This window comes from Labrus bergylta, chromosome 18 (assembly GCF_963930695.1).
Source record: "Labrus bergylta chromosome 18, fLabBer1.1, whole genome shotgun sequence".
Classification (NCBI taxonomy): Eukaryota; Metazoa; Chordata; class Actinopteri; order Labriformes; family Labridae; genus Labrus; species Labrus bergylta.
The window spans coordinates 5,432,812-5,448,268 of NC_089212.1; the positions used below are offsets into that span (position 1 = coordinate 5,432,812).

General features: G+C 42.5%; 1 protein-coding gene across 7 annotated transcripts in view; it reads right to left on the reverse strand.

Moving 5' to 3' along the window:
- The window catches only part of myt1lb (myelin transcription factor 1-like, b), a 120,227-nt gene that overhangs the window by 10,005 nt on the left and 94,765 nt on the right, over window positions 1-15,457 (reverse strand). For 5 of the 7 annotated variants that reach the window (XM_065966194.1, XM_065966191.1, XM_065966190.1 and 2 more), the window contains 7 exons: window positions 14,785-15,011; window positions 13,228-13,520; window positions 8,246-8,473; window positions 5,748-5,869; window positions 3,412-3,480; window positions 1,774-1,836; window positions 1,435-1,518 (listed from right to left, as the gene is read on the reverse strand). In XM_065966194.1, the coding sequence (XP_065822266.1) occupies window positions 1,435-1,518; window positions 1,774-1,836; window positions 3,412-3,480; window positions 5,748-5,869; window positions 8,246-8,473; window positions 13,228-13,520; window positions 14,785-15,011 (1,086 nt within the window). The remainder of the gene's footprint in view (window positions 1-1,434; window positions 1,519-1,773; window positions 1,837-3,411; window positions 3,481-5,747; window positions 5,870-8,245; window positions 8,474-13,227; window positions 13,521-14,784; window positions 15,012-15,457) is intronic. The other 2 variants (XM_065966192.1, XM_065966195.1) reach the window with 2 other exon arrangements.

The window sequence follows — 15,457 nt, forward strand, 5'->3', positions numbered from 1 at the left end:
ATTTCTGTCAGGACCTAAAAACAATTTTAACCAAAATCTTAAAAAGAGTATCTGGAGAAAATTACCAACCCTGCCTTTAATTTCAGTATCTGGTAACTTTCAGTGCACATTGTCCACATTTATTCTCTTCAGTCGGGGTCCTTTTAAAAAAAATCGTATTCATTGATTTGTACAGAATGTTTTGTAATTGCTCTAGTAGACCACCTCAACCAGCAGCAGTAAGGGCTGCAACAATATCCCTGGGTGCAAACATGCTTGGTTAAAGAATACACACTAAACAGAAAGATGGCTGTCATTCTAATTGGCTGACAAAATAATGGCGGCGAAGGCGATGCGCTGAGGGAGGTTGTTTCGGTCTGAGAGACTGGTGCCACAGTGCAACATCTACTGGATCACAAGCCGCATATTATACCTTTAAAGAGAGCGACTGAACAGCTTTTCAGGATTCATTTAGAGCATATCACCTTAAGAAGAACGTCTATCTCTGTAGAGGTCTTATCTGTAATGTTGTTATAAACAACCTAAGACATTTTAGACACTGATGTCCTTTATAGGAGAAATTACAGAGAGAATTACTTTCATTTAGATCCAAAGTATGTTTAAATAGGGGTAAATACACTGAAATAACACTTTAATCTTTTTACGATGTTTCAAAGCTGACATGGTAACTGCTTTATTTTCCTAAAGATTATTTCATGTCAATAAAGCACAGTGTCAGAGATAGCAGTGACACACTGTCCTCAGAATCCAACAGAATGAAAAGATTGAGAACGGAGGGAAGGTGTGTTATTTGTGCCTCTGCACCACCAGAGAAATCAATGCTGCTGCTGCTGGGCTGAGGCCAGAGGAGCCCATTGTGGGATTTAGCTAGAGTCCAATCAATCTCTCTCTCCCTCTATCTCTCCATCTGTGCTCGCCTCTCTGTCTTTCCTTACCTGTGTGTATGTGTCTGTATGTGTGTGTGTGTGTGTGTGTGTGTGTGTGTGTGTGTGTGTGTGTGTGTGTGTGTGTGTGTGTGTGTGTGTGTGTGTGTGTGTGTGTGTGCGTGTGTCTTCAGGAGTCCACCTGAGACTGCAACAATCTCCTCTCTCTAAACCGCTACAACCTTCTGAAGTTTCTTCTGCACCGTCAGATTTGGGATGAAACTTTACGCTCGTTTGTCTTGTCAGAGCTAACGCTGATTTATTCCTGCTCGCGTCAAAGAGCGATGTCCTAACTAGGAAAACACAGCGCTGCTCTTTTGCTCCCAGTCACACAGCTTACTTGCATCATTTGGAAGCGGGAAAAGTAAAGTCATGTTTTTTTATATATTTCACGTGGGAATTGTAGAGCAAGCAGTGCAGAGTGAGCAGCGTTGGTCGCAGGAGAAGGAGCTTGAGTTTCAGGCTTTTAAAGAGGGGGAGAGAAGACTGATGATCGGTGTCTGTACTGTACCTGATAGGCTCCTGGTCCTCCTTGTTCTCTTTACTGTGGATGATCTTTATCCCACTTTTCCTGGCCCGAGGACACCCGGAGAGACTGCAGATAAATGACAGTGTTACAACATTGAAGCATTCAGTGTGTGTGTGTGTGTGTGTGTGTGTGTGTGTGTGTGTGTGTGTGTGTGTGTGTGTGTGTGTGTGTGTGTGTGTGTGTGTGTGTGTGTGTGAAACAGAGATAGAGGGAGAGAAGAGTAGAAGAAGGCTGAGGTAAGAACGTTACGATGTTATGTGAAATCAGAGAAAAGAGTGGAATCTATATTCATGTGTGTACGCTGCAGAGAGGCTGGTGTACCTTCTGTGAGAGGCGTAGTTGCCAGTGATATGTCCCGAGCCGTCGCACCCTGGTGTCGGGCACCTGGGGCAGAAAACACAAGAAAGGGCTCAGGGCCTACAGCAAAGGTTCACGCTGGGTCATGACAATAGCTTCTAGAGTTCTTATGGTTTTATCTGTGAGATACAGTGTGACAACACAGCTGCTCATATTTGCATCACAGTGGTTATGAAACACTTTATGGCAATCTTGAGGAGGACCTTTGTAATGTGTGGTTGACTAGAACAGACTTTCTCATTATGTGTTCCACTAAACTCATGTAAGGAGGGCACTCTCACATTCACACAGACAGTTATGGCAAAATATATCTGCTTTAAGTTTCTAAATGTAGACTCAAAGTAGTCAAACTTTAAGTGTTGAACAATTTACACTTTTAAATCTGAACTGTCGCCGTCATGGTTACGTCAAAGTAAGTAAAGGTTAAACAATTGTATTTTTAATGACTTTTTTTCTAAATTGAATCAAAGTCAAGTCCGGAAACAAGCCGGCAGATGTTTAACCAGTTTAGAATGATTTTATAGAAATGTGTGATAATACATTTCTCATTACAAAGTGTCCTACATGGCGCACACTAACTAAATAATCTGAATAGAGGCAACAGCATCTTATATCAGCCACACAAGAATTCTAGAATTCTAGATTCCTTTTGGATGCTGCCCAAACACAACTGTTTACAGTCTGACAATACTTATTTTTCTTTGGATAAATACAGATATTTATAATAAAAAGAGCAGAGAGGCTGGAGGCGAAGTAAACTGACAGGTATTCACCATGCCAACAGCTTTGCAGCCAGAGAAATGTTTTTCCCTTGTAAGTGTATGGTCATTTATACCTGCTAACTCCTCAGTTTCAAAATGAAATGAAAAGTGAAGAATTTCCAAATGTTCTCATTTTGAAGGAGTGATACTTTTTTGTTCAGGGGTCTGAGACGCCCTGAAACTCAATAGATTTCTCACTCTGGTTCTGATTAATGAATCATCAGAGATTGATTCTCGCAATATCAAACCTTTCTTCTCATTTTCACTAAAAAAAACAAGAAACTTTCTCTCCTTCTCATAAAAACTTTAAGTCCCCCTAAACAGTTTATGGTGTTCAGTCAAAGTTCTACTGGTTCTAAATGAAAAACTTATCTTTATGAAAAAAAATTAAAAGACTACAGAATTTTTCTAAAATATCTGGGTACTGTAGTTCCCTTACATTGGTTTGGTGTATTATGTAGGTTTGATTCATGTCAATAATCTAATACAATCTCGAGGTTTGCTGATGTGCTTTTAGTGGTTTAAAGACAACATGGAGCTTGATGGCTCAGTGGAAGAAGATGATATGTGTGGCTTTGGATTCATAGACAATCCTTTTTTTATCAGGATCAACACATTTCTGGTTTGGGTCTATTAGGGATTTACTGACAATATAAAAGAAATGTACAATATCTCCAGGCTTTAAACTTTTCTTTCTGTCAAAAAGCAGAACAATAGATTTTCATATCATTCCATAATACTGGTTTCCACATCACCTCGTCAAACATTCATAAGGCCGACCTCACCCTTACAGAGTGAACAAATCACAAATGTCACACATACATATATCAGTGAGCCTTACTTGAGCTCCTGCGCGTTGTTGGCCAGCATGCTTCGAATGCTTTTATCAGCTAAAGGACAACCTGAGAGACTGAAAAATACACCAGGGGAACGTTAGTTACACCAAAATCACAAGTTACCTCCACAACTGCAACACACAGTGACCAATCAGACACAACGCTGTATCTACACACAGACATATACAAAAACATGCCAGATAATGAAAAAGAAGCCATGATGAAGTGCAGGGTGATTTGTTTAAGTTAAAGCTCGTATTGCATATACATTGTCTGTTCTGCTCTGTGTTCAATGAGGACTCTAGGGCTTAATTATATAAGTTAGGGACAAGGGCTTCATTCAAATCCTATATTTGTTCCTTAAGACTGTATAGTAGAAGGGGATATAGTGTCTGTAGAAGAATTGGCTGAGAAGCCAATACAATGCATTCTGTCTGATGTCCAGCAGGAGGCAACTACACCAGTCGCACAAAAAAGTCTGCTTTTATGGTAGCTGAAGCTTTTGCCTACTTTTTTAGTTAAAGGTCACATATTCTCCTCCTTTTCAAACAGTTGAAATAAGTCTCAGAGCTCACCAAACATGTCTGTGAATTTTCTTGTTCTAAATCCACTCTGATCCTGTATTTGATCATGTCTATAAACCCCTCTATTACAGCCCTGCTCAGAACAGACTGTTTCTGTGTCTGTACCTTTAAATGTAATTGAGCTGTGTCTGACCACGCCCCCTCTCTGGAAGGGCTCAGGTGTCTCGGGCTTTCTCCCTCCATGCCCGTTTGATTCAATGAGAAGGCAGACTCAGAGGGCAAAACAAACACCTAGCTGTGGGAGTGTCACCCACCTGGGGGAGGGGTTACTCCCCTTTGTGATGTCATGAAAGGAAAATCTCCAAACGGCCTGTTTGATCACACATTTTCTGAAAAATGGAGCAGTTGAAAGACAGAGAGGATGGACTTTTCTCATAATTGCGGAGTGTGTAAACAAACTGGGGACACATAGTAGTGTTAGAAAAACATGGTAAAGTGTATTTTGCATAATATGTGACCTTTAATTCACTACCTCGGTAAAACAAGTTTCTGTGATTGACAAGTAGCTTCACAGGAAATCTGTCAATCAGAAGCTCGTTCAATCTAAACAGATGTATGAATAATTTTTCTCCAGTTTTTTTTTTTTTACAAGGTTTTATTTATTAAATCAGCAGTGAAGGGGGTGTGAGCCCTGACATATTTAGAAGGCAGTTTGTTGAAAACACAGCATATGCAATGAAGTGTTCAACACATTACTTTTCTGTGAACATAACGATTTGCCACATCTCTGTGAGTTTGGACGGCAAAAATGCCCAATTCAAGACTTCAAATTGAAAAATACAAACATGAAAACAATTGGGGTCATCAAGGTGGGTATGTCAACGTGTTGTGTTCAGTGTGTGGCTGCTGGAGGGGAAATCAGGTGTATGTGCTGCCATGTCGGCCTTCAGACTGATATGATTCAGTTCTTGCCGACTCATCTCACACTGCAACACTCAGCAGTTCTGCCCAAGTCTTCCTGCTCTGAATGGTAAATGCTTAGTCTGCATTGCTCCGTGGGAAGGGTCTGAAGGACTGAATAACATCAGCTTAGAAGGCTTTACACACGGCCCATTGAGAAATACGTTTATCCCGGGGTTTAGCTCAGAAATGAGCATGTATCACATCATTTATTAATTTAGTCCTCCCTTGTTTTATGATATCTTGTTGTAGTAGTTAAAGAGCCAACAAATAAGAGAGAAGAGATTCTGCCTACAGGTGTTTGACAGCATCGTTGAGGTAAGCTGAAAACAATAAAGAGAGATAGACTGAGACTCCACCAGGAGAAAAGGAAGTCACACCTTCGATGTGAGGCGAAATTGCTCGTCAAGTGACCACTTCCATCACACGCCGGTGTGGGACATCTGTCACCGAGAAAATAGACAGATTTATAAGCCCAAAGGGAAGGAGAGGAAAGTGCGAAAATAAGAGAAATAAAGGGGGTTGTTTCAGATTTTTGTTGGGTTTTCATTGTTTCCAGTTTAGCTTCACCGTCTGTGAATAATTCCTGAGATCAACTACTCTTAAAATATTGAGATACTGAGACTAGTTTTGTGTTTTTTTAAAGAGAACGCATCACTCTACAAGCTCTAAGATCAGTGTGGACAGTAAATGAATAAAGCAGGCCAGCAGCACAGGATGTGGGGAGGGAGACAGAGCAGTGAGGCTTAACGGGTAAAAAGGAAGGGATGAACACAAAAGAAAGAATAGTGAGATGAGAGGGGAGAAGTGCAGGAAGTGGAGGAATGTTGATTTGGGGAGAGAAGGAGGGCTCTTACGTTATCAGGTCCTTCTTACTCTCTTTGCACTGGACATACTTGGGCTTGGGGCTGGGCATGTTCACATCTGTGGTGTAGGAGCGGTCGTCCAGCAGGTCGTGGAACGGGTCCAGGTCGTCCGGCTGAGATTTGGAGGAAACAGAAGGAAGGGGACACAAAGGGGAGAGGGGGAAAAGATGGAGGAAAATAGAGGAAGAGAGGGATGAAGATGTTTATTTTACACTCATTATTAAACACAGTTTTGCACATCATTAAGACTCAGTTTTAAGGTTTTTTCCTTCCTCTCTTCACCTGTGTCTGTTTTTTTAGACTCTGCACTCACACCTGTCAGACCACAGAGGTGTGTCAATTTGAATGCTAACAGCTTATGCTGTGTGACTACTGAGTTTCACCTGTCAGTCCGACAGGTCAAAAATAACCTCCCTGGGGAGGAAATAATGACTGTGTCAACCAACAGCAGGTTTGTGTGTGTTCGGCCTCACTTCTGGGCGTTTAAATTTTGTCACAGAGTATTCTCATTTGTGAGTACGGAGGATTCGGGGAGTTGGCTGGTTCTATTCCTGACAATGCACCCCTCAGCCACTAGATGGCACTGTGGTGTGGTGTCAGACCGCTGCTGGCTGTGTTATCTGGGGCTGTGCTTTGTCTGCAGTGCATGCAGTCAGGGCACGACGGCTGTTGATGCAAATCCTCTTTCCTTTCTTCCGTGCTCGCAGTGTATGTACAGTAATGCGTGCAAAGAGACAGGTCCAGATACGGCCCAAATTATCCAGCGCTCAAGCTGTCTGGGAGTGTGTGATGCTGGGTCAGCCAGCGAGCTCCTCCAATTAAAGGGAGCGCAGGCTGAGAGGCAGACAGGAAGGAGGACGACACATGCATACATACACTGAGCAGAAAGTAGGCTAGGGAAGGAGACGCACTCCCAAAGAGAACTGAGTACAGACGCTCTCATATGAATATTCACGTCTCATGTACTGTACATGCATGTGTCTGTACACACTGACAGACGCGGCACCCAGCAGTGGTGCATTGATTTCCAGCAGTTCTTTGATGAGATGAGCTATTCCGATTCCCTCCCAAGGTGCTACTTTGCATAATTCATTTTTGGAGAAGAGCAAAATGTAAAAACAGAAAGCCAGCGTGCGAGGAGCATGATACAAACAGAGCAGATACCTCTGTGCAAGGCAAGGCTGACATCAATTAACATGCAGATTCATTAGGTTTCCCTCAAGAAACACCTAATGTGACTTTCTAACGATGCAAAATATAGCAGTAAGTCAGACAGAGGTAAAAAGCTAAAAGAGTGTAAATGTTTGATTTGGAGACTTTGTGTTGAATCGATGGCTTGGAGGGAATTAATTAAGGCTGAAACACATTCAGCAGACAGTAGAAGAAGAAGTGACACATGACAGTTTCTGTCAGCTTCCAAAACCAAAAACGATCACATACTAGTGCTTTATTATAATCACAGCCATCACATCTGTCTTTCTTTAGCAAGTAATCTCTGTTATTTCCATTTTAAGTCTGGTATCACCGTGAACTGAACAACTGCAGAAAAATGACATTTATGAGGATAATGGATGGCTACCTTACAGGTTTTTCACTACTCAAGAATTAAAGATTTGTATGAAAGTAATATTGCACATTTCTTCACACAGCACAAACGGATTTCTGTCATGAAATTCTTTCACAAAGGAGATTTCAACTTTCTAGTGAACTTGATGAGGACTTTTCCAAAAATGTTGTTTGAATATTCTTCGTTAAAATGATCCAAAATAAAACAGCTAGAACATTTATTCTTTGGGAAGAGGCGTCCATCATTACGTCATTATGTTGAACTTTTATTGATGTTGTCATCACATTTAGTCAAATGTGGTACGGAAACATCGCAGGAGTCGGGCAGTAGCGATTTGGGTCATCGACTTCTTGTCAAATTATTCTAAAACTTCATGATCAATAATAACTTATATGCTTATTAAACTTGAGGTTGTAAAGATTTAAAGTATATGGGGAATTTGAAAAAGAATAGACCTCAAAGTAAGCGACAATAACAAAGATGGACATATATTTCTTTGTAGACATTTGGCTCAAGAAAATGAGCATACCCCACAAATCACTACATTTTCTGAGTTAAAGTAACTTCTAAAGAGTTAGGTAAAATGTTGTTAAAGCTTTGTGTTTCAATTTAGCCAGATTTAATGAAAAATATGACAGACTGTTCCATTCATTTTAATATGACTCAAGTTCAATACTGTCTTAAAAAGGTGGACGTTATAAAGCCTTTGTCTCAGGTACTGAAAGTTCTAGAAATGATGCATGTGATGATTCTCCAGGAAAAGTCATCACAATTAGCAGAAATCCAAATGTTAGCACACTATATCAGCTGCAGATTTCTTAGAATATGGGAACTGACCGATTAAGTTCAGGAAGTGATCTACCGTCCTGCCTTCAAACAAAAAAGATACATGACATCTCATCTGCTCTGTTCGCCCCTTTACCTCTTTCTCGTCTTCGTCTATGTGTTTGATCTTGGTGTAGTCTACAGGCAGGTCCCAGCAGTCGGCGGCGTCCCCGATGCCGTAGCAGCGGGAGCCCAGCAGGGCGGCTTGCCTCTGGGGGGACATGGGCTCTAGAGGGGTGAGCACCGAGTCCCCGCCGCCGCCGCACAGACGCTTGCTCATACTCAGGTCCAACGTACCGTTCTCATCAACATCGAGACCCGGGCTCTGGAAGGTTGTGTGTGGATGAGAGTGTGAGAGTGTGAGAGTGTGTGTGTGTGTTGGGGGGAAGTCAGGGCGGTATAATGGGAAGAGATGCGTGTGTGTGTTGAGTAAGTAGATGATCATGAGGAAGGGTAAAAGGATGCACGGAACATAGGGAGGCAGGGATGGAGAGAGAAAGGGATACAAGGGAAAGAGAGAGAGAGAGAGAGTTTCTGATTAAATAGCAGTCAAACATTTTCATACTCGAGGATCAGAGCTGGGCAAAACAGTCACTTACGACACAGAGAATACTAAAGAGGTACATGAAAAGTGCTCCGATTTTCTTTTGTTCCTCCCGTGATGTGTTCACTTTTTAGATGTCTGCAAAGATGGATCAAAATCAAATAACTGAAAAATACTCCAGTCTTTTTTTTTTCTTCTCCCAATTCTGACTATGAGGAAATATCAGACACTTGTAAAGTACAGTAACAATGTAAGAGGCTCAACAGAAGAAGAAGAGGTCATCAGTGCTCAAGGACGAGTGCATCCCTCTGTCCGCCCCTCCTCTCCTCTTTATCTCTCTCTTTCCCTCCATCCCTCTGTTCTCCTCTCTGCTCTGTGCAGTCAGAAGGGGGGTGTGTGCATGACTTTGTGTTGTGTATGTGTGAGACTAATGTGAGTGGACATCACAGGGGGGCAGAGCAGAGGGGGCTGAGGGTTAGGGGGTGGGGTTGATGAGCGGCAGACTGCTGCAAACCCAAAAATAGAAGCAGAACTGTTCTGGATGAAAGTGGGCCACATCGGACAAGACGGACCGCTCTGTGAATCTATACATCCACGCAGGCACGCCTTTCTCTTTCATCTAGCATGCACTGCATATACTGAAAAGAGTCACTATCCCGTAAGGATTATATTTTATACAGCGTGCGGATGTGTTTGCGTCCTCGCTCTCATTAACATCCCTCCCGCTTCTCATCTCCCCTCGACTCCTCTGCATCCTCCTCGCTGCCTTTGCTCCCTTTCATGAGAAGGAAAGCCCGCTTTAATGCTGATTTCAGCCGACAGTGTCCCTAGGGGTGGATTCTCCTGGTGTCTGAAGCCAAAACCTCTGTGACGCACATTGACTCAAATGCACGGGGTGATGGATTTGGAGCTGGGCATGAATACTGCAACAACTGTGGCTTAAATATAGCAGTGAAAAAAAAAAGGGAGCAGAGAAACACTATCACAGCTGGGATATTAGTCTTTGGTGAAAAATCTCTCACTATAAATTATAAAAGGTGCTGTAACAAAAAGGTTGGCAATCAAACAAGACAAACACAGACGGCTAAATATGAGTGTTCGTTAACAGTTTGAGCTGAAACCTGACAAACTTGAGCTTTAATAATAACACAGTTTTCTGCTTCTATCAAACACAACAAAAGTTGAATTGTAGGTTAAGGTAAGAGCTTGTTAAAGAGAGAGAAGGTGGCAAAGATGAGAAGGAAATAAGTAAAAGATTTTAGAGGAGATATCTGTTATTTATAAACCTTTTTTTTTACATTTCAGACTCCACTGACAATAACAGTAATTGAACCTGGAAGAAGCAGGACTGGCTGGTCTACAGCTGCCTTAATTGGTTAGTGAGGGTGTGTTATTGTGTGAGATGGTTCACTTAAAAACAGTTGTTACAAACATCATGGGGGGAAAGAAAATGACTGTGGCCGTGGTACACGAGAAACTCCTGAGTTCTGCAAGATCATTTTAGAGTTTTTGTCAATGTAATGTTGTGATTTTGTCATGGTTTTGAAGAGAGCGATGTAACAGCTTTATAAAAGCATGTCATCTAAATGTCAGTGACAAAAACAAGCACTTTGAGAGGACATACTTTGTTTGGAATCAGATCAAACTGCAGCCATTACAACCTGTTTTGCAGCTGCTGGATACAACAATCTACAGTATTAATTTCTGAAACTTTTTAAGCATTCAGAGCCCTAAATATGAAAATCAGATCCCAGGTTTAAGAATGATCCTTCCATAGCGACACAAACAGTTGTAAAATAAAAGGTCAGGTTGCTGAGAAGCTGATCATCACGTCATGACTCGCCTCGTCCTTGTGATCACGCTCGGGCCGCCCTCTCCTCGTCAGCCGTTGTATTGTATGTCACTGTCAATTAACGTGACCCACCCCTTCATATCGAATTAACAAGGATGATATGTGAGGGTGAACACCACCGCCTTCATTAGAGACCACCTTGTGTCACTACAGACCCCCCCCGCCCACAAATAAATCTTGGTTTCCATTGGGACTCCTGGAGGAACACTTCCTCAGTAAGAGAGGTCACAAGCTTATTTTAACCACATTACCTCTGTTCACCTACTCACGGTTTACAATTAAAACGGCGTCACACCGTCTTCTTCTCTTTTTTTTATCTCACTCTCCTATCCCGTCTATTCATGTGTGCTTTGGGTAGCTTCATGGTTCAAACGTTCCTCTAAAAAACAGTTTAACCCTTCTCCAAGATCATCTTATATTGACAGAAGCTAAAAATATCCAAGGCATCTTTTCTCTGAGAAAAAGGTTGTGCAACTTCAAAAATTCTGCTTTGATTATACTTCAAATGAAATCACTTATAAGAATATCCCGTGCAATAAACACACGGCGGCTGATGATAATTCAGGCGGGAGCTTTCTGTCTTGGAAAACACCAATATACGTTTTTCCTCCCTTTAGGTAAAGGACAGGAATGCAGTGTTGAGTTGTTGTCTATATGCAGGAAAGAAAATGTGTCAGACGCCTAGGATAGTCATTCAAATCTCACAAAACAAGCAAGCCAAACAACACTTCTACTCAAGTAGTTGCCAGAGAGCCTGGTGCTGCAAACACTGGAGACTCAGGTGCAGCTCACGTTTACTCGGCAGACAAGAAGAAGCTACTCCCTTCAAAACTCCGAGGCTTGATTTTAAATTACGGCCAGCTCCACAATCTGAAAGCCAGGAAGGACTAAACTGACTGATGGCAAAGTATGTGGTTAACAACCTGCTTCCCATTTTAACTGTTAAGTCTGTTGCCTTCAGAGAACTAATCGGCAAAATATCTACATATTGATAATGGCTACAATCTCTAATAATTGTAAAAAATAAATCATAATTTTATGACATTAAATACAGTCAAGTCTTCCAGCAAACCCGGCTTCTATAAAAGTCAAAGAGCAACTGGAAGAAGAGAAGGAGGCAGAAAAACAGGCTGCAATATATAGAGAATATATAGGGGTGAGTGTGTGAAGTTTCATTCAGACATAGAAAAGGAACAGTGTGTGCCACGAGGTGAGGTGTTGAGATGAAAGAGGAAAGAAGAAGTAATAAAAAAAATAAAAAAAGTCTCTGAAGTTTCCCATCTTCCCATCCTGCCCCGAGAGCATCCTGCCCGTCTGGCCCGGAGCGGGGGGAGGACAGACAATGAAATGAAGAACGACCGGAGGAAGAACTGACTGCTGCAGGCGTTTGTTCCCACCAAGTTTATTCCCTTCCACTCTCCTTTGGAAATACGCTGCTTTTGACTTTCATCGTCTTCCGCCTCCTTGATTCTGCCTTCCTCTGCTTTGCCTGAGTCCTCTCCTCTCCTCTCCTCTCCTCTCCTTTTCCTGAGTCCTCTCCTCTCCTCTCCTCTCCTCTCCCCTCCGCTCCTCTCCTCTCCTCTCCTCTCCTCTCCTCTCCTCTCCTCTCCTCTCTTCTCCTCTCCTCTCCTCTCCTCTCCTCTCCTCTCCTCTCCTCTCTTCTCCTCTCCTCTCCTCTGAAATTTTGAACCTCCCACCACAAAACCTTTCCTTGCTCCCTTTCTTTACTTCCAGCTCTCTCACCCTCCCTCTCATTCTCCAGCAGTCTCCGCTGTCAACATTAGCATTAAGCCAGCATTAGCCCTCTGCTGCGCACTCTCTTTCTCACCCCCGTTTTCCAGCTCAGCATCTCGGCACAGATAATACAGGAACACCGTCACCTTATCTCCTCAGAAATGACACACTGGGCTCACGCCGTGTCAAACGCCGCTTCGTCCTGCTCCTATCTGATCCCCAGATGGAAAATAAAAAACTGCCCTGCTGAGCCCTGAGTGTAAGACACAGCCCTGGATCTTTAATGGAATGTGTGTGTGTGTGTGTGTGTGTGTGAATGAGTGTTTGCAGCTGTAGTCTCCCTATCTCTGTCAGTTTTCACTGCCCGCATTAAAATAATGAAGGGCACGCAGAGATAATCTGTCAGTGGACTGGTGTGAGTGCAGCAGGAGGCCAAAGTCTTACAAAGGTGAACTGACAACATATGAGGCTGCAGGGTCAAATCAGCTGACATCCTTTGATTTAAAAAAAGAGTTCCCCTCACCTCATGTTTTAAAGATTACGTTAACACCTGTAAATCTCTCTTCTTTTTCTTTTTCATTTAGTTCATTAAATGTGCACTTGTAATAGGATTGTCAAAATGTTCAATACTTTACGATACCACGTGTTTAAAAAAAACACAATTTCCCTCATTGTCAGTGAGCGACAGGATCAAAAAACACTGAAGCAAGCAAGCAAGATCTTTAGTCATATTTTAACCTAATGCTGCTAAAAGAGAAAGAGAGGGAGCACTGAAACGTATGTGTGCAATTGTGCAGGAGTTTGCCTGGCTTTTTTTGGTAAATAAAAACAAAAAGTTAGTCATTATGAGCGCTCTTTGACTTCTTTTTGTTTTGCTGTGGTATCACATTTGTATCAATAACGTTTGATCTTAATTGAACCTCATCAAAGACTTAAAAATGGCTCCTACCTGCGAGCACAGGTCCTGGGGTTTCCCCCCCATGCCATGAGGCATCTCTCGGCAGCGCGTGGACAGGTTGAGGATGGCCGTGGCGGCCATGTGGGCGGCCTCCATGTCGTGGCTGTAGTCGAAGCTGCTCTTGCTGCAGGTGCTGCTGGCGCTGCTGCCCCCGCCTCCTCTCCCCCCTCCCCCTCCCATGCCCCCTCCTCCACCTCCACAGCTCAGGCTGCTGCTGCTGCTGCTGGGAGCGTAGGTGCTGGTGGTGCTGCTGGCCGAGCTGGAGTTCTTGCAGTAACGTTTGGCTGCAAGAGGGCAGAGAAGAAATTCAGACTGAATACACGGCCAGAGGCTTTTTAAGAAAAACTACCAGGGGTGCTTTATAGGAATTTGTTTTAAGTTTTAATGATTGTTTCTTCATTTCTTAAGGTGATAAAATGCATTTTAGGATGTAGAAGAAGAGGATTACTCTGCACATCCGTTTTAATAGTCTAGATGTTTCACTAAACCTTAAAGGGGGGTTCTGATGGGTCTTTTTGGTGTGGTATTTCCATGTTTTGAAGTGTAATTGAATAGTAGATTCAAACTGTTTTGAAATTGCTCCTGTAGGCTGTCTAAGCTGAAAGCCACCACATGACTAGAATACCTACAATGTTATCCTTCTAGGCCAATAAGACTGATCAAAGCACATCCAATATAAGCGCTTGTTTTTTACCACTGACGGGCTCAGATTGTTAGCAGAATTGTCTTTTAGAAATTTAAGGGAATGACCCCTGCAGATTGGACTTTTTAAACCAAAACAGTCATCACATTGCTCTACTTAAAGCCACCAGAATCAACAGATACATTTTTTTGAAACACAAAAACTAGCTGATCGAGGCAGGTGAAGAGCTCCTGTAGTTCTGGAAGCTAATTTTCTTTATTTAGTACACATGCTGTGATTCTCACATTGCTTGGTGGTTTGACCGCCCTAAACAGATGATGATGATGAGGATGGTATAAAAGAACTGACATAGTCTCCGTCTGATTATTAAGAACTTGCACTTCACAGCAGGAGTAGAGTAGAGTTCGGTGGTTATAAAGAGAGCTATGAAACAGTTTTTAAAATAGAGCATTTAACTAAAATGTGCATCTCAGTGGGAATCCTTTCTGTCACACTGTCAGACATTTACAAAAACAAACTGAACCAGTCAATGTCAAAAACAAGCTCTTTAAGTAGCACACTTAAATTGATCTCAGTTAAACTACAGATTGTTGTTGCCGCCTTAACAGCCTGTTCCAAGGCTTACACAACAAAACATGCCGGGCTAATTTAGTGAAAATATCAGAACGCCTCTTTTCAGGTCTCAATCTTACCAAAGCCAAATCAGCGGACCACCGCATTGGATCTTTTTATCCTGAAACATTTATTTGGGACAGCTCTTAATAGTCATGTGTGTGCACTTATGAGGTTACTAAATCTTGAAAAACAATTAAAACAGTAAATTCAGTCTGGGAGGAATGAAAACGACGCCATGAGAACATCTCGGGAAAATTGAAATTCCAACCAATCTTTCTGTGAAACATTACCGTCATATCCTTTGGGCGAGGTGTCTCTTTGTCCGTGAACTTTGGGTGCGATGGCCCGTTTCCCGTACACCTGGTGGTTGTTGCTGCCATCGAAGGCGCTGTAGTCGAAGCTGGTCTTGGAGTACTTCTCCAGCTCCTTGGCCAGGTTGGAGCGGGGCGTGCTGGTGGAAACATTGTTCTTGTAACCATACTGTGGATAGTCCAGTTGTTTGACAAAGCACATAGGCCTGGAAAATAAATGACGAGGGGGTGGAAGTTGGACCGAGGCACTCAACATTGCCCAGGGGAAGGAGAGGGAGCTTGAGGTTTGGTTTAAAAAAAAAGAGAGGGGGGCGGATGCAAAGGGAAGGGCGGACTGGTATGGGAAAACTCCAGGGTGAGAATATGGAGGACTATGCTGAGGATGGTGGAGGGGGTGCAGGGTTTGGATGTTCTTTCTAAACATGATAGCATGGATGTTTTCTTTCTCTTGCTTATAAAACAACTCTGTTATAAGTTTTTTCTACATCTCATGCCTAGTCAATTAATAATTCTGTACTTTTTTATTACACTTGCAGTCTCCCTGTAAGCCTTTATGATTGGATTTGCATCTTTAGATCCACAATCTGAGACCGGGAAGAAATGAAATGTAAGATCTTGCATTGTTGATGCTCAGTGAAATATAAATATAAAA